The sequence below is a fragment of the Hydra vulgaris genome, chromosome 04 (assembly GCF_038396675.1).
Source record: "Hydra vulgaris chromosome 04, alternate assembly HydraT2T_AEP".
Taxonomy (NCBI): Eukaryota; Metazoa; Cnidaria; class Hydrozoa; order Anthoathecata; family Hydridae; genus Hydra; species Hydra vulgaris.
Window position 1 is genome coordinate 23,513,364 of NC_088923.1, and position 24,309 is coordinate 23,537,672.

A 24,309-nucleotide genomic window follows, 5' to 3' on the forward strand; every position below is an offset into this window, starting at 1 on the left:
CATTATGAATAATTTTTTTTGTCTTATTTTTTTAATGCCATGTAGTTGTACCTAATTATTACTTAGTATTTGAATTTTTTTTGTAAATTTTTTTTAAATTTTGTATTCTGTATGTATTTATCTAATAAATAGAAAAAAAACTAAACCGAAATCTTTTTTCATTATTGTTTTATCATTAAAAAACTAAAAATTTTAATTCTTAAATATGAGTGCGTCTAAATTTATGAAAACCACTGTATATATATATATATGTGTATATATATATATATATATATATATATATATATATATATATATATATATATATATATATATATATATATATATATATATATATATATATATATATTTATATATAACACATCGCTCAATAAGTCCGTAGGATAGCTAATAAAACAACAACATTTTGACATAATTTGATTTTATTCATCAACATAGTCTCCTTTTAAGGCGATACAGTCATTCCAGCGCTTCTCTAACTTTTCGATACCATGTTTGTAGAACGATTTATCTTTTCCTTCAAAATATACTTCAGTTTCGGCGATGACCTCCTCATTCGATCCAAATCTCTTTCCCTGGAGCATCCTTTTGAGATCTGAGAACAGCCAATAATCGCTGGGGGCCAAATCAGGCGAGTATGGTGGATGGGGCAACAATTCGAAGTGTAATTCATTCATTTTTACCATTGTTTTCATTGACTTGTGACACGGTGCATTGTCTTGATGAAAGAGAATTTCTTTCTTCTTCATGTGCGGTCGCTTTTCGTCAATTACAGCCTTCAATCGTTCCAATAATGCCATGTAATATTCGCTGTTGATCGTTTTACCTTTCTCAAGATAATCAATGAACAATATACCATGGCTATCTCAAAATATGGAGGCCATAACCTTGCCAGCAGAAGTTTGAGCCTTTGGGCGCTTTGGGCGGCTTTCACCCGCTGGTGTCCACTCAGCCGACTGTCGATTTGACTCAGGAGTGAAATGGTGGATCCATTTTCATCCATTGTGACGTAGCGACGCAAAAAATCCTTTTTATCTCGGTGAAATAGTGCCAGACATGCTTCAGAATCATCGATTCGTTGTTGTTTTTGGTCCGGTGTTAGCAAACGCGGCACCCATTTCGAACAAAGCTTTCTCATTCCCAAATGTTCGTGTAATATTGTAAACACACTGCCTTCTGATATCTTTATGGCCTCGGCAATCTCCTTCAATTTCAATTTGCGGTCGGATAAGACGATTTTATGGATTTTTTTGATGTTTTCCTCAGTAACTGCCGAATTTGGGCGACCGGAGCGTTCAGCATCATCGGTGTTTGTACGACCACGTTTAAAGTCAGCAAACCACTTTTCAACCATTTGCCTCGATGGAGAGGAGTCCGAATAACACTTATCAAGCCATTGTTTGGTCTGCACCGTGTTTTTTCCCATCAAAAAGCAATGCTTAATGAGCACACGAAATTCTGATTTTTCCATTTTTTTCAATTCACAAAAGTTGATTCAATCGTTCACATACTAACTTGGTAAATAATGGTCCGATTGTCATGAAACTTTGACAGATATCGTTTGAAGGTTGGTACTTTCTAAAAACAATACGGATTCGGTATTTGTGTTGCCATCTATATGTCATCCTACGGACTTATTGAGCTATGTGTTATATATATATTTATATATATATATTTATATATATATATATTTATATATATATATATTTATATATATATATATTTATATATATATATATTTATATATATATATTTATATATATATATTTATATATATATATATATATATTTATATATATATATATTTATATATATATATATATATTTATATATATTTTTTCTCCGTTAGGCATTTTAAGTATTGTTTTTTAGATGGTAATGATACGTTCTTTAATGAATAGTTGAAATTATGATTTTCCATAACTGTAATATATATATATATATATATATATATATATATATATATATATATATATATATATATATATATATATTTATGTATATATATTTATATATATATATATATATATATATATATATATACATATACATGTGTGGGCACTATGAGCACTTTATATATATATATATATATATATATATATATATATATATATATATATATATATATATATATATATTTATATATATATATATAAATATATATATATATATATATATATATATATATATATATATATATATATATATATATATATATATATATATATATATATATATATATATATATATATAGTAGGAATTGTGTTAATATTTCCAATAAGAGTGCTCAATACAGCGTGTTATATAATTAGTAGAGCAAATAATATAGTGAAAACTAAATAGTTATTAATATATATTTCAATTACATTACTTAAAGTTTCACGCAATAGCGATTATCAGATGTAACAACAATAAAAAAATAACGACAAAAATTATATACAAAAAATGCTATGGAGTGTCCGCTTTGATGACATAAAAGTTTTTAATTAGAAATTTATTTTCATGGCGGCATTTTGACGCAAGCTCGGTTCGTTTGTTAAGCAAATTTAATGGTGATTTGATAATGTGGAATTTTTCTGTCAAACATAAATTGCAAAATTTATTACCAGGTTTGAAAGGCTCCGCTTGATCAAGAATATTCCATTTTAATATAGGTTTGAAAGTATTATTTTTGCATTCCCACACAAATTTTGAAAGTTCAGTGGAGTTGGCCTTACTTTCATAAACAAAGGAGTTTCTATGTTTATACCATCTGTCTTTGAAGGTTTTCTCAGTAAGCCCAATGTAATAATATCTTTCTTCTTCTTGGTGAGTTTTTACACTACAAATATAAATAAGATTTTTGTAAGGCATTTTCCGTTGAGTGGGCATAAGGTGGTTTGTCGACAATTGCATAATTGATTGGCATTTTCATGAGATTTAAATAATATCTTTTTATTATGAGAAGTAATAATACTCTCGATGTTTGGAAGGCAGCTATAACTAACCTTTAAGTTAGTTTCGATTAAAAAGTTTGTGAAATTTGTGGCCTTTTGGGAAACATTTATCAATTGTACTCAATTGTACTTAAAAAGGTTACGTTTGTTGGCTACGTTTGTTCTGACGTTGAGCGAATAAGGTGGGTTAAACCAGATAATGTTTCTTTTTCAAGATTTTGTATTATATTTGTGGATATTTGGAATGAAATTGATCTTATCTTTGAATCCACAAGAATTGAGAGCGTTATTATAAAATGGTGCGGCTCTATCAAAAGCTTCTTTGCTTGAAGATATATTACTTATGTGATTAGAGATCATTTTTGGTATCGATTTAATAATGCTTGGTGGATGATTGGAATTAATGTTTATGTACAAAGGATCATCTCCTGGTTTTCTATAAGGTCTAAAAGAGTTCTCAGAAAGATTAAATGTGATATCTAGAAAGTTTAGGGTTTTTAAGTTTGGTCTGATAGTGATGTTTAGATTAAAATTGTCTTTAAAAATTTTTATTAAATTTTTCTTTATTTTTTCCGATTGAGGACCACTGATATTATAGAAGCAGCAAAGACCATCATCTCTATATAGACCGGTAGTATTAAGTCCATATTCTTTGGCAATAGTGTATAAGATAAAGAGGCCAACTAGTTCGCATAATTCGGCTCCGTCAAAACTACCCATGGTGACATCAAAATTAGGGTCCGCCGACTTTTTAATCCACATATTATTTTCTGAAAAAAGTAAAGATTTCCTGGTGTGGTAAATAACTTTGAGTGATTTATCAGGAATTTTGGTGAACTGTTTTGCATGGTTTACAGAATCTTGAAGAAGTTGTTTTGAAATGGAAGGGTAAAACTCGTCAATATCGTATTGAATGAAAGTACATTTATTTTATTCGGATATGGATTTGAACTATTTTATAACGTCATTTGTGCTGTGCCATTGGTGTACGTGGGTAGCATTCCTAACTTTACTATTGATATCATCTAATAAAATTTTACTTACTTTTCCGAGTTCAGGTTTAGCTGGATTTATTTATCGGCACTGTGTATTGTTGGGGAAATTATCCTTATGAACTTTTAAGGTAATGAATGCTGTATTCATGGCTAGATGCTCTAGCCTATCATCTATGCCCAAGTCTTTTGCTATGATTTTAGCGTCTGCGTTAATGATGTTATATTGTGTGATATCAGATTTTTTATAGGTTTTAGTCATATTTTCAGTGTAAACTTTATGATACGAAGGTTTATCTAGCTCATACAGGTTTCTTGATTTATCAGCAAAGACAAAAACATTACTTGAAGTTTTTATTTTTACTATGTCAGTTTGCAATTGTTTTTGAAAATTATTTTGAATCGTAAAAAATGAAATATTTTTAATTAGCTTAATTAAATCGTTTTCAAAACTTACTAAATCGGGATGTTTCGGTGGAGATTTTCTCGACTTGAAATCGAAATTATAGGCAGACTCTTGATTAGGATTATTTTCGTACATCAAAGCTTTCCATCTCATTCGCTTTATTAGTGACTCGACTTTCTCCGTTAGGCATTTTAAGTATTGTTTTTTAGATGGTAATGGTACGTTCTTTAATGAATAGTTGAAATTATGATTTTCCATAACTGTAATTATTTAAAATAACTGAAGATATTAGAGAGTGCTCAACATAAAGGAGCGATATTGTAGGAATTGTGTTAATATTTCCAGTAAGAGTGCTCAATACAGTGTGATATATACTTAGTAGAGCAAATAGTATACTGAAAACTAAATAATTATTAATATATATTTCAATTACATTACTTAAAGTTTCACGCAATAGCGATCATCAGATGTAACAACAACAAAAAAATAACGACAAAAATTATATAAAAAAAATGCTATGGAGTGTCCGCTTTGATGACATTAAAGTTTTTAATTAGAAATTTATTTTCATGGCGGCATTTTGGCGCAATGATGTTTAAATATATATATATATATATATATATATATATATATATATATATATATATATATATATATATATATATATATATATATTTAAACATCTTAGCTTCCAAATAGGCTGCAAGCAACCACTAATTAGAGTTGGAAGTTACTGGATGAGAAAAGATGCAGATCGTAGAGCAAAATAACAATTGACAGTCGACTTAAAAGATTGCAAATTATATGAATCAGGAAAGCAAGATGAAGGAAGCGAATTCCAAAGACCTGATGTTCGTGGAAAAAAACTAGATGAATAAGAGTTTTTGGAGCACTTAGGAACAGTCACAGAAAAAGGATGAGACTTAATTGAATGACGAGTAACATGAGAATGATTTTTAGTAGATGGCACAAGAGACGCTAGCTCTTTACAGCAGTGCCTTTATAGTATTTGTAGAAAAGAGAAAGAGAAGCAACATTATGACAATGTGATAATGGTTGGAGGTTGGCTGCAAGAGCAGGTCCAACTATGTTTAAAATACATTTTTGCACCTTGTCTAAAAGAGAAAGGGCATCATTAGAAGATCCGCCCCAGATATGGCAACAGTATTCCATACAAGGCCGGATTTAAGATTTATAGAAATAGAGAATAGAATCCGGAGTCAGAAAGTGTCAAGCTCGATAAAGAGATGCAACCTTAGCAGATGCTTATTTTGCAACGGATTTGATATATGGTTTCCAAGAAAGATCGGAAGTAAGAGTTAATCCTAGAAGATGGAGGGTAGATGATTCATTGAGTACATTAATGTTCATAAATATAGGAAGATCTAAATCATTTTGGTAACGATTGGCTGAATAAAGTTGAGTTTTATCAGAATTAAAGTTCACCAGCCACTGAGAGCCCCATGCTGTCGCAGAAGTGAGATCTTTTTCAAGCTCAAATGCCCGCTCCAAGCAATCAGGGAGTGTTGGCTTCTTATCATGACAAGAATAAATGGTAGTATCATCAGCAAACAATGCCACCTTAGATGTGAGAATATCTTGAAGATTGTTAATGTAAATTAATCAATAATCCTTATGCTGTATCTTACCAGGTACACCATAAAAAGAAAGCTTATGGAGAAGACCAGTATGCCAACTTTATCAAAAGCTTTAGAAATGTTAAAAGCGATGGCCTTAACCTCTCCGCCTTTATCTAATGCACAATAAAACCTATATTATTTACTCAAATAATTTTATATGTATTCTATAAATAGAGTGTTCAATATTTTTAAGGGTACAGAGACTCTGTTCCCTTGGACTTTGAGCACTCTAATAATAGAATACAAATAAAATTATTTTTGTATGTAAATGGATATCAGTCTTTCACAGGAAGAGGTGTGATCACACGTAATTATATGACCATGCAAAAAATAATTTGTTTTAACGATTTGACCACTTGATATATTTTCAAAATTTAAAAATGCATTACAAAAACTTACTTAAACTTATCTAAAAAGAAAACTTTAAAAAAGAAAAAAAAGTCTTAACGAAAGAGAAAATAAAAAAAATACTTAACTAAAGCAAAAACACACACACACACAAAAAATCATCGAACTAAAATGCTTAGTCTATTTAATTTACGCATTAAAAAACCATTTCATTCTTTCTTTTAACATTTGTACTTTATTTTTTATTTTTCAATGTTTAAAAATAAACATTTATCTTAAAAAATCCATACTTAAACAAGTATTAAATTGTTTATAAAAACAAAACAATTTTTCATTTTTTAAAAACGTTTATTATATAAAATGTACACTTAAATAATTTATGAATTATAAATTTAAAAATATATATACTACAGTCAATTATATTTAAAAAAAAAAAATTATCAGTAAAGTGTTACTTTATTTAAAAGCATTTCGCTAATATAAAAACATTTGTTCAAAGTTTTGATGTAATTTATTTCACTTAAGGTATAATTCAGAATATTTTTCATTCAGCACATTTTTTAAATGTTTTTTGAAATAGCCGTGGTCAAATTGTCAAAGCAAAATGTAATTTGCCCAGTCATATAAAGATGTGATATTTATACATACATATCACGTCTTCTTGTGAAAGACAGGATATGTATGTATGTATATATATATATATATATATATATATATATATATATATATATATATATATATATTTAATATATATATATATATATATATATTTAATATATATATATATATATATATTTAATATAAATAGATTGCTTAATGATTTTAAGGGAACAGAGTAATTTTAAATATGTAATAATAATCTTTTGTCAACATCTACTATTCAGAAAAAAATTGTATCAACATTTTAAACATTTTTTCAAAAAGACAGTTATTAATACATTAGATAGTTATTATTACAAATTTAAAAATACTCTGTCAGAATAGTTTTAAAGTTGTTTTTTGTCAATAACCACTTTTCACAAAAAAAATTATATTCATATGTTTAACATTTTTTCAATTATTATTCATGAAAATTCAAAATTAAAAATAAATTTGAAATAGTACAGAATAAATAAAATTGTATAAAGCTATGCTTTTTATTGTGTTGTTTATTTTAAAGGTCCTTGTTTGGTATACAAAACAATTGATGATTTTCAAAGAAGTACTGCTTTTAAAGTTGTTTCTAATGGTCTTCTACCATGTGACAAGGATGGATTTAGCACAGCTTGGTATCGTTTTATAAGCGGCGCTGGTGGAAAAATTCCAACAAAAAACCCACCCTCTTATTCTTGTGGTAAATATTTTAAACAGAAATACCAAGTTTTCAAAAAATCAATCTTTTTTTTGTTTGTATCTTGCAGTCAGTTGCTAACATTTCTTTCATTTCTGAAACATATATTCTAAAGTTATTGACATTGTTGCAGTAACTTTAAGTAATTTCACGTTGTTGTGTTGAACCTAAGTAGCTGTTAAGAAGTCATAGTTAAATTGTATATTAAAAAATTGAACTGTTACATAAAAAAAATTTATTAAATATACTTTCTTTTTGAATATATAAAAAAAACATAAGATTATATAATATCATCTTATGTTTTTTTATTCTATGATTTTACTGTATTTTGTTCCTTAGTTTATTTTTATTAGGTGTTAGATATCCTGTTTGGCTAAATGGCATTGAACCATCTGTGGTTGGTGAAATCAAATCTCTAGAGGCTTGTGCAGTAGTTGATGAAAATCCCTGTGCTATTAAGACCAATGTCAAAGTTAAAAAATGTTTTCAAAGTAATGAAGACTTCTTTGTCTACTATTTACAACCACTACCCAGTTGTCCTATGAGATACTGTGCAGGTAAAAAGAAATTGATTTTATCTGTTCACAATGTATAAGAGTTGTATAGATTTTAAATGAGTTGAAAATTTTTCTTTAATCTTTTGTAATGATTAATTTGTTTTTCAGTTTGATTTGTGCTTCATTGTCTCTATGGTTTACATTTTGTAGATACTGTGTTGAAAATCTGCAAAAAAATTTAAGTTATATGCATTATACACATTGTTTATATTAGTCATATATATTATTTTTAAATTTTATATTTTTCCAAAACAAAGCTCTAGATTCTGTTGTGCGGCTCTTTTGGAGCTTCATTAATGCAGTGATATTTTTTATTATTTATTACTGGATAATTTAAATTACTGTAATTTTTATTAAGTTATTACTGGATAAATTAAATTACTGTAATTTTTTTAAGTTATTACTGGATAATTTAAATTACTGTAATTTTTATTAAGTTATTACTAGATAATTTAAATTACTCTAATTTTTATTAAGTTATTACTGGATAATTTAAATTACTGTAATCTGGAAAAATATATTATTAAAATTTTTCTTAAGTAAAGTGCTGAAGTAAAATGGTGATAAAAAGTTGATATATGATGATTTATATTTTTTTTATTTTTAGTGGGTATTGATTTTATTGGTTATATGTTAGTTTTGATTAATTTATCTGACTACCTAATAATGACTGCTCTGATTTTCAATCTATAAAATTTTGCAACTGTTTTTCATTATATTGTTTTATTCAATATACTTATTCCTCTTACTTTGGTTGAAATGATAAACCCGCCTGCCGTTTGGTACTGGAATTCGACCTCGTTGAAGATCGGAATTAACTCGGAATAGAACTCGAAAAGTAACTCGGAAAGTAACTCGGACTGGAGCTTGTAAAGGAGACACCTCAATTTTGAGCTTGCATTGTGAGCTAATAACATTGTAACCGAGCTTGGTGCCGATTTAGTTACGATGTTATTAAAAAATATAGTAAGCGAGCATTGTAAATGAGCGTAACCATTGCAACCGAGCTTGCTGTCGAGTTTATTACAATGTTATTAGTTAATAGCATAGTAACTGAGCTCGAGTTTGTTACAATAACCTTGCAGGACGTATTTTTACACTCTTATATACAAACTGAGGAATAAGGATAAATGAATAGAGTAGTTTGATATATAAATGATATATTTGAGTAATAAAAAAATCATTTATTGTAAGGCAATTTATTAAATAATAAACTTACATTAAAACTTTTAAACATTTTGATAATTGTTTCATAAAATAGATAGTTAAAATATTAATTCACTTATACATACAATAAGACTTGTTCAAAAATATAATTATTAAGAAATAAATATAAACATATTTATGCAAAATTAAGCAAAATTTAGTTATAAAAAAGTTGTTTTTTACTAGACAAAGTTGCATAGACAAAGTTATGATGTCCATAACTAGTTTTTTTGATTAATAGAATTATTCACGTACCCTCGACTGAAATACACTAAATATAATAATTAAGAAATAAACATATATATAATTTTAAGTTATACACTAAAAATAATTTAATGTCATTTTTATTATGGTTTTGACTTGTTGTTTATTCTTTTGGTTTTGACTTGTCTATTATTTTTTTGGTTTTAACTTGTCGTTTGCATTATACAAAGGATTCTTAACGAATTCTTCATCTTTGACATGACACCTGTAAACATAAAGATTTCATTAAAACATTTAAAATAATTATTGTATTTCAAAATAAATATGCAATGTATATATATAAATTTATTTATTGCACTTAATATATTCATCTATGTTATATAACTTTATTGTATATATATATATATATATATATATATATATATATATATATATATATATATATATATATATATATATATATATATATATATATATATATATATATATAATGCACCCGGCTACTGTCTTGTAGAATGCCTTCTAGGCAAAGACTTAAGGGGTAAACAGATTCTATCTGTTGACCAGCCTCGCACCCCTTCTTCATCTATTAGGCTGGCACAGATGTATTTTTAATACATTGTTTCCAGTTTACGATGTTGAATGCTTGTTTTTTTTTGACTCAATGCATTGGTTTTGTTTGTTTCTCTGTTTTTATGACTCATTCTATTATCTCCTCAGGCAACTCATTCTATTATCTCCTAATCAGGGTATAGCTCTAAAACTCAGTTTTATGGTTCTGAGTCCGGCTGATAGTTAGGTTTCCCGAACTCTGTCGCAGCTCTCAGAGAGGCTGATTCCATCACGAGCTGAAAAATATCAAAGTATTAACAGTGCCATGTTGTACATGGATGGTGTCCCTATTTTTCCTTTTGGTGTGCATTGCGGAGGCCACATTTAGAGCCCTTTGTAACGGTTTAGGGTTTATTATTAGTAATGAGGCAATTGCTTGGACTCAAAGCATAGATAGTACTCAGAACAGTGTTCTGAGTAGTATCTATGCTTTGAGTCAAGTTCTTCAATCTAATTTAAAAATGAATAAAGTACCAAAAACTATAAAACACAAAAAACCATCATCATCACCAAGTTCTTTAAACCTATAATTCACTAATATTCATGGTCTTCAAAGTAACTTTTCTTCTGTTGGGTCTTATCTCTTGCAAAGTTCAGCAGACCTACTTGCTCTTTGTGAGACTAATTTAAGTTCAGCTGTCTCATCTTGGGATCTTAGTGTTGATGGTTATCTTCCTTTAATTTGTAAAGACTCCAATAGTCACATGCTTGGCCTGGGAATTTACATCCTTAAGAATTCACTGATTTGTCGTGAAACTAGGTTTGAATGGTGGCCGGTTCTAGACAAGAATTCAGGAAAGCCTTTCTAGGAAAGAAACATGAAAATTCTTGTTATGATAGAGAAAAACATGATTACTTTTTCGGATAGAATAATTGAAGGATAGAAAAGAAAAAAGAAATACATATATCCTTTCTGGCAAAGAAAAATGAAAAACTTGCTAACAAAGAGAAGGATAGAAATTTTAGCATAGAAATCACACAAGTAAAAGTCATTTTCATTCTAGCAAAGAAAATTGGAAAAACATACTAGCAAAGAAATTTTAGAAAAGAAATTTTAAAAACGTGCTAGCAAAGAAATTTTAAGACCCTAACCCTAACCCTGACAAAATCTTTGTGAAATAATAAAGATTATCTGAAATTTCTGAACCATTTATCAGTGATTCACTTTTATTATAAATGGTAATTCTGTCCTAGCAAGTTTTTTTGGATTAATGAAATAAAATTCTTTCCAAGCAAGTTGTTTACGTTTTTTAAAAAATATTCTTTCTTAGAAAGTATTTCAAGTTTCTTTTCAAAATTTCTGCCAAAAAATATTCTTTTGTAAAAATTCTTTTCTAGTAAGGTTTCTTTATTTCTATCATAAAACATTCTATTCTGAAATTATTCTTTCCTAGTTTTCTATCCTCATTTTATTCTTGTCTAGCATGGCACACCCTTTGAATCCACAGACTATTCCTTCATGTGCTTTCGTTTAGCACCACTTCACTCTATTGCCTTTCTATTTGTTCTTTATCGCTCTCCTTCATCTCAAGACTGCACTCTTTTCGATATTACTTCTGATCATATTGACAAAGCCCTCTCTCTTTATCCATCAGCTAAAATAATTGTTGTTAGTGACTTTAATGCTCACCACTCTGAATGGCTTGGCTCTAGTGTCAGTGATTCTGCAGGCATTAAAGCCTACAACTTTTGCTTTTTTCAATCCCTAACTCATATAGTCAACTTTCCAACTCGCTTTCCTGACAACCCGAATCATTTACCTTCTCTACTTGACTTATGTCTTGTTTCTGGTCCTAGTCAGTGCTCAGTTTCTCCACATTCTCCCTTAGGTACTTCTGATCACAGTTTGATCTCTCTAAAACTAATATCTCATTCTTCTTCATCATCTAAATTATTGAACCTCTTACAACTACAGTAAAGCTGACTGGGAATCTTTCCGTGATTTTCTTCGTGATAGATAACTTCGTGGATTCAAGCTGGCATGGAATCTTTTGTTCCCTCTCGACGATTTCAAATCAAGCCTCACTCTCCTCCATAGTTTTCCTCACACTGTGCTGCTGCAATTGCCAATCGAAACCGTTACTTCCATATTTATCAGCAAAACAATTCTTCAGAAAACATACGTCTGTTTATTTCTGCAAGAAACAATTGTAAAAAGGTTTTCTCTAACGCCAAAACCCGCTATTCCAAGGTCATGAAACCTTGTGTTTCATCTAAAAAATTAGGCTCTCGTGACTTCTGGAGAATCTTTAATAGTATCAATAATAAGGGCAAATCGTTAATTCCACCTCTCTTCTATGGTTCAGACTTTGTCACCTCACCTAAAGACAAAGCTGAATTGTTTGCTAAAAACTTTTCATCAATATTTTCTCTTGATTCCACTAGTTGTGTTCTACCTGATATTGCCAACAAACAGGTTGATCCATTGCTTGACATTTATATCACTCCAGCTTCTGTATCTAAAGTGATTTCTTGCGTAGACTCTTCTACAGCTTGTGGCCCAGACAACATACCTGTTATTGTCTCGCAGAAGTGTTCTCTGGAGCTGTCGTCTATACTCTCAAAACTATTCAACAAGTGCTTATCAGAGTCTTGTTTTCCAGCCTGCTGGAATGCGGCATCTGTTATCCCTATCTTCGAAAATTCTGGAGAGGGATCTAATTCGTCTAACTACTGTCCAATTAGTCTTCTTCCTATCATAAGCAAGGTTTTTGAGTCTTTAATTAACAAACACTTAATTTCTCATCTTGAATCTAATAACTTACTTTCTGACCATCAATATGAATTTCAATCTTCTCGTTCTACAGCTGATTTGCTAACAGTAATAACTGATAGGTTTCATCATGCATTATAAAAGTGGAGAGGTTAAGGCCATTGCTCTTGACATTTTTAAAGCTTTTCATAAAGTTTGGCATGCTGATCTTCTCCATAAGCTTTCTTCTTATGGTGTATCTAGCAACATCTTTAAGATTATTGAATCCTTCCTTTCCAATCGTATTATAAAAGTTGTCCTCGATGGACAGCACTCTACTTCTTATTTTCTAACTTCAGGGGTTCCTCAAGGTTCTATCCTTGGCCCTATACTCTTTTTAATTTACATTAACAATCTTCCAGATATTCTCACATCTAAGGTGGCCATGTTTGCTGATGATACTACCATTTATTCTTGTCGTGATAAGAAGCCAACACTCTCTGATTGCTTGGAGGGGGTGTTTGAGCTTGGATCTCACTTCTGCTACTGCATGGGGCTCACAGTGGCTGGTGCACTTCAATACAGATAAAACTCAATTTTTTTCAGCAAATCGTTATCACAATAATTTAGATCTTCCTATATTTATGAAAGGTGATTTACTCGATGATTCATCTACTCTTCATCCTCTAGGATTAACTCTTACTTCCAATCTTTCTTAGAAACCATATCAAATCAGTTGCAAAATTAGTATCTGCTAAAGTTGCATCTCTTTATTGAGCTCGTCACTTTCTTACTTCGGAATCTATTCTTTATCTCTATAAATCCCAAATACGGCCTTGTATGGAATACTGTTGCCATATCTGGGGCGGTTCATCTAATGATGCCCTTTCTCATTTAGATAAGGTACAAAAACGCATTGTAAACGTATTTGGACCTGCTCTTGCAGCCAACCTTCAACCATTATCACATCGTCATAATGTTGCTTCTCTTTTTCTTTTTTACAAATACTATAATGGGCACTGCTCTAAAGAGCTAGTGTCTCTTGTGCCATCTACTAAATTTCATTCTCGTGTTACTCGTTATTCAATTAATTCTTATCCTTTTTCTGTGACTGTTCCTAAGTGCTCCAAAAACACTTATTCGTCTAGTTTTTTTCCTTGAACATCAGCTCTTTGGAATTCGCTTCCTTCATCTTGCTTTCCTGATTCATATACTTTGCAATCCTTCAAGTTGTCCGTCAATCGTTATCTTGCTTTACAATCTTCATCTTTTCTCTTTCAGTAACTTCCAACTTTAATTATTGGCTGCTTGCAGCTTTGTTGGAAGCAAAGATGTTTAAAAAATAAATAAATAATGTATATATATATATATATATATATATATATATTCACATATGTATATATATATTATATATATATATATATACATATTTATATATATATATATATATATATATATATATATATATATATATATATATATATATATATATATATATATATATATATATATATATATATATATATATATATATATATATATATATATATATAGGCTGTTCATGTGAACACAGGAAAAAAAAATTTTTCTCGGATTTGAATGCATAGTTGTTTATTTTGTGCCATTTGACATAGTAATTGACTGTGGAAAAAATCTTTCCAATCAGATAATGTTTAGGGGGTGCTCAATGACCATAAAGTTTTACGAAAAACGTCAAAAACGTGTAAAAAGTTCCAAAGTTCCAAAAATTTCTAGAACCTGGTTAGTTAGATTTTTTCCACTGAAATATTGTCTGATTGCGTGCTATATAGATTAATTAAAGTGCAGCAGATTAATTGTCATCAGGGCACCAGACTAAAAAATGTCTGCTAGTGTTTAAAACAACTGTGTTTATATCATTTTGTTAAAATTTGTATTCATAATTTTAATACTATTATTTAACTCAATTTAGAATTTGTTCAAACAGAATAAAAAGGTTTACAAGTATAAATATTATTTTTATTTGGAATTTCAGTTTGACAACAAATGTATTAATATTTTGATAGTACCTAACCTTAGTAACCTATTACAGAAAACTAGCATGGTAGTCTGGTAGTGTATTGTTTGTTATTAAGTGCAGATAATAATAATTTCTAATTTGAAAATATTTATTTAATTTCTTTAGTAATAATTATTATAATATATTGCTGCAGCTGCATAAACCAACAACTGAATGATAAGTTTGTATAATATGGTATTGAGTTTTGATTTTCTCATAATATTTCAGTTATCATTGAAATGGCAGCATCATCTCGTGTTGCTATCTCTACACGACTTCAAACCAAAATCTTTTTAATTGGACAACCAGAGCCAAATCTTCCAGATAAAGTTCTTCCCTTAACATCTGATGTTTTAAAAACATTTTTTTATCATCTTAATTCAACCAAAAAGTCAGTGCCTGAAAGTCTTAAAACAACTGTTGATGAACTGATTATTATTTGGAATAAAGCCCGTATTCCGACAGCATTTCATCCGAATGTAGTCTTAAAGTTGAAAACTTTAGTCCAGGAATTTAAATTAATAAAAAAAATAAATCCAGATTGTCAGATTCTCAGAAATCGAGAGAGAAATCATTTACAGACACCATTGGCCTACTTTTTGACATTGCCCACAAGGATGCTGAAACCATGATCAGAATTGAAGAAGATAAAGAATTTTTATTGGATCAGAGATGTCAGAGAAAAATGGTGATGTTTGGAGAGGACAAAGAACTTTCAAAATTAGAAGAAAGAAATGAAGCAAGGAAACAAGCAGAGAGAGAACGAAAGCTAAAAGAAGAGCAAAGACAATCTGGTGCGAGTGCAATAGTTCCTGTTATTGAACCTTTACACGACGAAAGTTATAGTGATGACAACGATAACGATGCTGTTGATAATGACAAAATGGTTGATAGAGATTTTGAGATAGAAATCCCTGTTAATTACAGACAACAAGTCAGTAAAGCAAGTTCTTCAGGGTCAGCTGAATCAAGTTTAGTAAGTACTCCAAAACGACAATGTATCTTAGATACAATTCTTGACTCGCCTGATGTTTCATCAACATTAGACAGAATTAATCTATCTGACACAAAATTTACTATACTAGCAGCAGCAATTGCAAGGGCTGGTGGACAGAACCTCGATGATGGATCATTGTCACGTTCTACAGTCCATAGAAAACGAACCTATCATCGATCAAATATTGAAGCCACTGTTCGAACTGAATTCTGCGATTTGGACAAACCACCATTAATCGTCCACTGGGATGGCAAACTGATGATAGATCGTACAAATTCTGCAGCCCCTAAAGCAAATGTTGACCGGCTATCTGTAGGTGTGACAGGTCACAATGTTGACAAAATACTTGGAATAGCAAAACTATCAGCTGGAACTGGAGAAGCCCAAGCAAAAGCAGTTATTCATCTGCTTAATTTCTGGGACATAATTGGTGATGTTATTGGAATGAGTTTTGATACTACAGCCTCTAACACTGGCTCCAAAAATGGTGCATGTGTAGTTCTAGAGAAACATATAGGTAGAAATTTGTTATATTTCGCTTGCAGACACCATGTTCATGAGATCATAGTAGCAGGAGTGTTTGGATCACTATTTGGACCATCATCTGGTCCCAACATACCTCTTTTCCAGAGATTTCAGCAATATTGGCCCAAAGTTAATCAAGGAAATTTTAAACCTCTGGATGACATTCGAATGAAAATACCCCTGGTGCAAGAACTACAAAATGAAGTGATTGCATTCCTCAAAGAAAACCTGCATGTTAAAATGCCAAGGGATGACTACAAAGAAATCATGGATCTCTGTCTGTTAATACTTGGAAAACTGCCTGATCAAGAAGAGAAAAATTATCATTTCAAGATCCCTGGTGCTTATCACATGGCTCGCTGGATGGCCAAGGTTATTTATTGTTTTAAGATTTATTTATTTCGTGAAGAGTTCAAGTTGACCACAAAAGAGGAAAAAAATCTCTGTGAATTTTGCTTATTTGCTAGTCTGGTTTATGTAAAATCTTGGATATCATGCACAAATGCCAGCGATGCTCCAGTTAATGACTTGTTTCTGTTTCAGCAACTTAAGCAGTTTGCAGTTGTGAATAAAACGATTTCCGAAGCAGCAGTCAAGAACTTTCAAAACCATTTGTGGTACCTTTCACCAGAATTGGTCCCACTAGCTTTGTTTTCAAACAAACTTCAAACGGAAGAGAAGCGAAAAATGATTTCCAACATGAAATTTCACGGTGAGAACTGGTCTGAAAGGTTGATCAAATTAAAGAACATTGAAAGTCTAGAGAAGAAATCTCTGGACATGCTGGTGACATCAGTTTCAGCAAGTGCGTTGCGGTCAATGAAGGTTGATATTGATTTTCTGTTCAACAACGATCCAGCTACCTGGAATGATTCCCCAGAATACCAAGAAGGAAAAAATTTAGTATATTCATTGAAAGTAGTAAATGATGCTGCCGAACGATCTGTGGCTTTAATGTCGATGTTTAATGAATCGATTACAAGGAATGAATCTGAAATGCAGAGGTTAATTCAGGTGGTTGAGGATCACAGAAAGCGAGTGCCAGATGCCAGAAAGTGTACTCTGAAGAGTTATAGTCCTCGCTAGCATTAACATTGCACGAACTATAACATTACGATAATTAAATGTTAATTGCTCATATGTTTTTTTGTTTATAATTCTTTTGGAAAAATTCTGATATAACAAAAACCGCAGAACTTTAGTCGTATTGCAGTATTTTATTTCATTAATTTCTCTGCTAATAAACCAGTCTAAAGTGGATGTGGAATGTAATTTGTATTCAGAATTTAATATTTAGAGATAATTAAAACTGATCAAATCTGAAAAATCTAATTAACCGGGTTTTAGAAATTTGTGGAACTTTGTTACTTTTTCCATGTTTTTCACATTTTTCGTAAAACTTTATGGTCATTGAGCACCCCCTAAACATTATCTGATTGGAAAGATTTTTTGCACAGCTAATTACTATGTCAAATGGCACAAAATAAACAACTATGCAATCAAATCTGAAAAAAAAAATTTTTTTGGACAGCCCTAATATATATATATATATATATTGTTATTTGAAAAAAAAATATGATATTTTATTTAGTACTTTAATAAACAAAATGTTTTTTTTATATTATCTAGGTAGTGAAAAGAAATGTGATCCTGAAGAAGTTTCTCCTACTGGTTTTACCCCATGCCCAAGTAAGTTTTAATTGAGTCCTTTATAATTTTAGTGTTGAAATTAATGTATATATTCATTATTTAAACATTTATTTCCTTTATTTAAGGATTTTTTGCAGTAGTACTGTAGCATAGTAGTACTGTAGTATAGTATAGTATATATATATATATATATGTATATATATATATATATATATATATATATATATATATATATATATATATATATATATATATATATATATATATATATATATAACTTATATATATATATATATATATATATATATATATATATATATATATATATATATATATATATATATATATATATATATACCTGGACTCGGACTAGATATTTCCTTCTAGGCACCCTGAGTTGGGGACTCGACTTCAACTCAGGATGTCTAGCACATCTGAGTTGAAGGCACATCTCTAAATGTAATATATTGAAAGTATCCGCTGTCATATTTTTTTAATATATACCACTGTTTTAACAAAAAAAAAGTTGCTAACGGGCAACTTATATATATATATATATATATATATATATATATATATATATATATATATATATATATATATATATATATATATATATATATATATATATATATATATATATATATATATATATATATATATATATGTATATATATATATATATATATATATATATATGTATATATATATATATATATATATATATATATATACATATATTTATTTTATTTTTCAGCCTAGCCTAATGTATATATATAATTATATAAATATATATTTATATAATTTTATATATACATTCAGGTAGGCTGTAAAATAAAAAATTTTAACAAAATAAAAATTGTCCCCTTCTCCTACCTAGCTTTTGATCTGTATATACATTCATGAATTGTGGTCACTAATTTTGCTGACCCACCTGGGTTTAAATGTCAAAATGTATTTTTGTTGACATATTTTTAGTTGAAAATGCAAAAATAATCAGACATAAATTATAAAATCAGCTTCAAACATTAATTAGGTATCTAATGACACAAAATAAAATTGAGAGCATTGTTTATTAAATTAAAATTTTTTCTAAAGACTACATTATGAGGTTATTGCCAAAAATCTAAATTTTTTTTTGTTAAAACAGTGGTATATATTTAAAAAATATGACAGCGGATACTTTCAATATATTACATTTAGAGATGTGCCTTCAACTCAGATGTGCTAGGCACCCTGAGTTGAAGTCGAGTCCCCAACTCAGGGTGCCTAGAAGGAAATATCTAGTCCGAGTCTGGGTACCCCGAACCGGGTCTATTTTAAAAAGTTGGAATGAAAGCTTGTGAAATCTTTAGTGCTGAATTTTTTTCACAAAACGCTTATTTATTTGCAATAACTAAGTTTGTCTAAATGTATCAAGTTTTTTTTTAATAAACAACTATATTTACACTTGAGGTAACAAATTCTAATTATGCAAACTAAAGTTTAAACTCGATGTCGGTAAATATTTTTTCTCCTTTAGGGTTGTTAATATTTGGAATAACTTGCTAATATTTGGAATAACTTGAAAAATTATCTTGTGAAAAAGTACTTTGACACATTAAAAATAAATTATTCAAATATCCATATAAATCATTATCTTTTTTGCAATATCTTATAATTATTTTTCAAAAATATATTTTAAAATTTTTAAAGTGAGACACTTCTATACTGAGTTAATAGGGCTTTGTAGTTATTGACTTCAAAACACTCTTAGACTTATTTCTAGAAGTTTATTGGTTGATGTTTATACTAGAAGCAATTAATAACCTGTTAATAATATTTCAACACAATTTAAAGTACCACCTCATCAAGTTGTTGCAGCACTTAAAGTTAATGTTTATGAAAAATTTCTTTAAAGATACCTGGTCCTGGTACTGCAACAAAATGGCAGATTTCAGGTACTTGGTCAGACAGTCAAGTTGCCAGGTCCCTGGGTCCAAACCGGGTACTCGGCACATCATTATTTACATCTATGCTTAAATTAACTATCAAGATGCAAAATCCTTACTATTAAATTGTTATTTATATATAAAACATAAAAAAAATATGAAAAACATTACAATTTAAAATCACCTTCTCATCAATTTAAAAACATTCTTACATCTCTATTCATTAAGGGATAATTACTTTCACTAACATTGGCTTCATTGTCATTGTCACTCTCAACTGTTCCCCATACAAAATCATCTTCTAAAAATGTTTCATTTAAATGGCTTCATTGAAAGACTTCAATGAAGCCCTTTAAATTAAACATTTTCTTAATCGTTTTACTTCTGACCTCTTCATCCTTGTCGGCTAACATTCCAATGAGAATTTTTTGCCATGAGCAAAATAACTGTTATTATCTATAACTTTATAACAAATGTTCTCAGCATTTATTTCAGATAATTTATATATTTATTGAATCACAATAAATAGGTTATTGGGCCGTCAATTAAATAATTTTTAATCTTAATATTAAACCTACTAAATAGTAAAAAGCCTAATATTTTAAGTAGGTTGGAAAATAAATACATTATACAACTAGGTTCTGCATGCTAATATTAGCCAACAAGAATGGTTTATAAGTCTAACTTCTAAAAAGGCCAAATCATCATAAATTATCTCTGTGGTAACGCCCCAATACTATGCAATAAGTATAGTATTGGTAAGTTGATAAGACATTTATGACTTTATTGTATGGTATGACAAATTTTGGATTTAGAGTTTACCTTAACTTAGCAGTATCCCATTTGGAAACATTGCAGTTCAGCTGAGAGCTAATGGCTACAGAAAGTTTATCTTGTTATTTGGTAGTTCCATCCTTAAAGGTAACTCATTTAAATGCAAAATGAAAATATCCCATTGTAGTTGAACTCTTTGAAAAACTTCCAAATATTTAATGGAACCACATAAATGACCAGTATTATTATTGGCTCCATCTTCCATTATTAGGTTCAGTCTTGTTTGAAGCTCTGTTCCCTGTGGTGTTTTGAATATTCCATGCGCTACATCTATTTCATTGGTGTGATGTGATCAAGGTAAGAGTCACCTGAAATAGAAATATCTAATATCATATATACAGAATGTTTTGTAAATAGAGGTAATTTAGTTTTCATAATTTATAGATGGTTAATTGGCACATCTATTAAAATAAGAAACAAGTTGATTTGTCTCCTATAAATCCTGCTGCATCTGCTTCATATTTTCGTCTTTTCTTTTTGTCATAGTTCACAAGTATATAAAAATTTTCAACGTAACTGCTGATTTTTATTTTAATTCTAATAACAGATGTTGAATAAATATTATAATTTACATTATAATTTATTTGTTATATATTAATATAATTATATATTGTATATAGTTCTACACTAACATCTCTATGAGCGTTGTCTTTTATATTATATTAATTATATTATATATATTAATATAATTATATATTTTATATAGTTCTACACTAACATCTCTATAATATTGTTATATATTGTATATAGTTCTACACTAACATCTCTATGAGCATTGTCTTTTCTTTTGTCTTAAAGTAAGAAATTCTTTCAACCACTTGTTTTGAAGTGGGAAGTTTTCCAGAAGGAAATTTTTTTAACGGTTTAAAGCATTCATCCTAAATGTATTTATTTGATTTATATGCTCTTTTTTTTTTTGTTGGCACCTTGATGATATTTATTGTGTATCTATGTATACATGTACATGTATCTGAAAAACAAGCAAATTAGTATTAAATCTGACAATTGGAAGAAATATCTATTTATTTTTGATTTTATCTAAACAAAACTTTTTAAATTTAGATGTTACAAAAAAATACCATGGAATAAAAATTGTTTAAAAAAAAATTCTGCATCTTTTAGTGTAAAATTTATACATATTAAACAAATATTAAGCATTTTATAAATAGTGTAAGGATATATACCCTAAGAAATTTGACAATTTTTTAGATATTTTATATAATCTCAAGTGGGTCGACTAAGAGTTATAACCGCATGGTTTTTTTTTTGGCATAAATCTTCATACTATGTTAAAAGCCAAGTACCTAGATAGGACACTTTTTTATTTTTAGGTCTCAGCCCACCCTAATATATATATATATATATATATATATATATATATATATATATATATATATATATATATATATATATATATATATATATATATATATATATATATATATATATATATATATATATATATATATATATATGCCTAATAAATGATAAAAGTTAATATTCTTCAATAAGCTACATAACAAAAACAAGAAAGTTCAAATTTTACAAGTCTAAAATTTATTTTTTAAGTAAAATGTTTTGACAGAGTAAAAAATAGTAACCATTTATAAATAATTTTTTAGCAACCCCCAAGAAGGAGTTATTTTTAGTAGTAGTAATGAAACATATAAAGAAATTTTGTCAATACCTTATATAGAAAAAAATATGAGTATGGTATCATTGATGTGGTTTTTGCAGTGCATATACCTGAACATATGTATGTTTGAACACTTTCCTACTTACTTACAAAATCATGCAGAATCATTTTGGTTTGGTTTTTGAGGAACTTAAAAAAAAAAAAGAATACATCAGAAAATACTTATAGATTTGCATTGTTTTAGTGTTATACTTCCATGCAATCATATAAAGCATACATTATATCACCATTAAAAATTTTTTGGAAAGATTTTCCATTGCTTTCTTTATTGAAAACACATTCTGCTAATATTGACACAAAAGAATATGCAAAATTGTTACTCAAAATTGGCCCAAAATGTTGCAAGATATCTGTTTAATATTTGATAAAATGTATTTACAGAAATATACAGAATATTCTGAACTTTGAACTAAAAAAAAGTCTGAACTTTTCAAAAATGGTATATGACAGAAAATTGTTAAGAACATTCATTAAATAATAGGAACATTCTGTACATAATAAAAACTGCCTCAGTTGTAAAAATTTACAGTAATTTATTGAGAAATGAAACCATTGAAACTTTGACTATTTTTTTAAACTATTTTTTTTTAAGCTTTCAATGTGCAAACTTTGTGTGCAATAATCATGCAATTTTTAATAGCTTTAAAAAAGTTTCTTCTATGGATTTGTAGACTTACTTTAAACGATAAGCGATAAACTATACAGACTTCCCCCATTTGAGTATACTTTGTTGAAAGATGATGTTACAGTTAAACAGGCATGTATTTTAACAGCAGATTTATATAAAACCTCAAAACTTACAAATAAAGTGTTGAGTCCAGGAGAATTTATACAAAATGATAAAAACCTAAACTTTAATTAGCTATGGCATTGTGGATAAAACTCGAAAACAAATCTGTCTGCTCATTTGCAGTAGTGAAATAGTTCTTCTTAGTTAAAGGTCTTTTGAGTTATGATTATAATTGTGTCAGTAAGTTGAATCAGAATCAGTAGATGAGTGGCAGTAACTTTTGGTTACTTAAAAGATGTTTTGTTGTGAGTTACCAAAATTAAAATTTTATTTAAAGAATGGCGATATCAAATAAATTAACAATTTAATAAATAAATTCAACAAATTTTGACTCCAGTTATACTCTTTAAAGGTTTATCTGTAAGAAGTAGTAGAAAAGTCATCTTCCTAATCACAGTTTATAAAGCAAAAAGTTCAAAAATGGTTAGTAAATGTTAACAAATAAAACTATATTAACAATTTATGTTTGCAAATCTTTTTCAATTTTAGATTTTACTTTCTACGTTATTATCAATACTGGTTTGTCATTATGAACAACTGCTCAGTTTGTTCAGAAAAAGAAAAAGATATTTAAAAATAAAAGATAAACACCAAGGGGATTCAATCCCTTTATGTAATAAATTATTTAATAAATATATGTATAAAAAAGTTTGAAAAATTGTTTAGTGATTTTTCGTGATAAATGTTCAGTGACAAATGTTTTAGAAAACTTCTCTCAAAATGCAAAAAACTTTTTTGGTTTGATTTTAGTTCTATGAAGTATGTTTGCATATTTGGATGTTTATTCACCTATTTATTTTTATGTCAGACTATTTAATTCATCAAAGATAGTCAAAATCCCACAATCTCAAATAAAATACAGTTTTCAGTAACTACTTTTAAATTGCTCTCAGTATCAATAATAGAAGTAACAAAATTATCTTTT

General features: G+C 28.7%; 1 protein-coding gene and 1 long non-coding RNA gene across 7 annotated transcripts in view; one reads left to right on the plus strand and one right to left on the minus strand.

The window, feature by feature from the left end:
• The window catches only part of LOC136079663 (von Willebrand factor D and EGF domain-containing protein-like), a 174,926-nt gene that overhangs the window by 105,066 nt on the left and 45,551 nt on the right, over positions 1-24,309 (plus strand). For all 3 annotated transcript variants that reach the window (XM_065795830.1, XM_065795831.1, XM_065795829.1), the window contains 3 exons: positions 7,482-7,655; positions 8,006-8,209; positions 18,113-18,172. In XM_065795830.1, coding sequence (XP_065651902.1) covers positions 7,482-7,655; positions 8,006-8,209; positions 18,113-18,172 — 438 coding nt within the window. The remainder of the gene's footprint in view (positions 1-7,481; positions 7,656-8,005; positions 8,210-18,112; positions 18,173-24,309) is intronic.
• Positions 9,667-24,309, minus strand: part of LOC136079664 (uncharacterized) — a 54,677-nt gene continuing 40,034 nt past the window's right edge. For all 4 annotated transcript variants that reach the window (XR_010638120.1, XR_010638119.1, XR_010638122.1 and 1 more), the window contains 2 exons: positions 20,887-21,206; positions 9,667-9,884 (listed from right to left, as the gene is read on the minus strand). This is a non-coding gene — a long non-coding RNA (uncharacterized LOC136079664). The remainder of the gene's footprint in view (positions 9,885-20,886; positions 21,207-24,309) is intronic.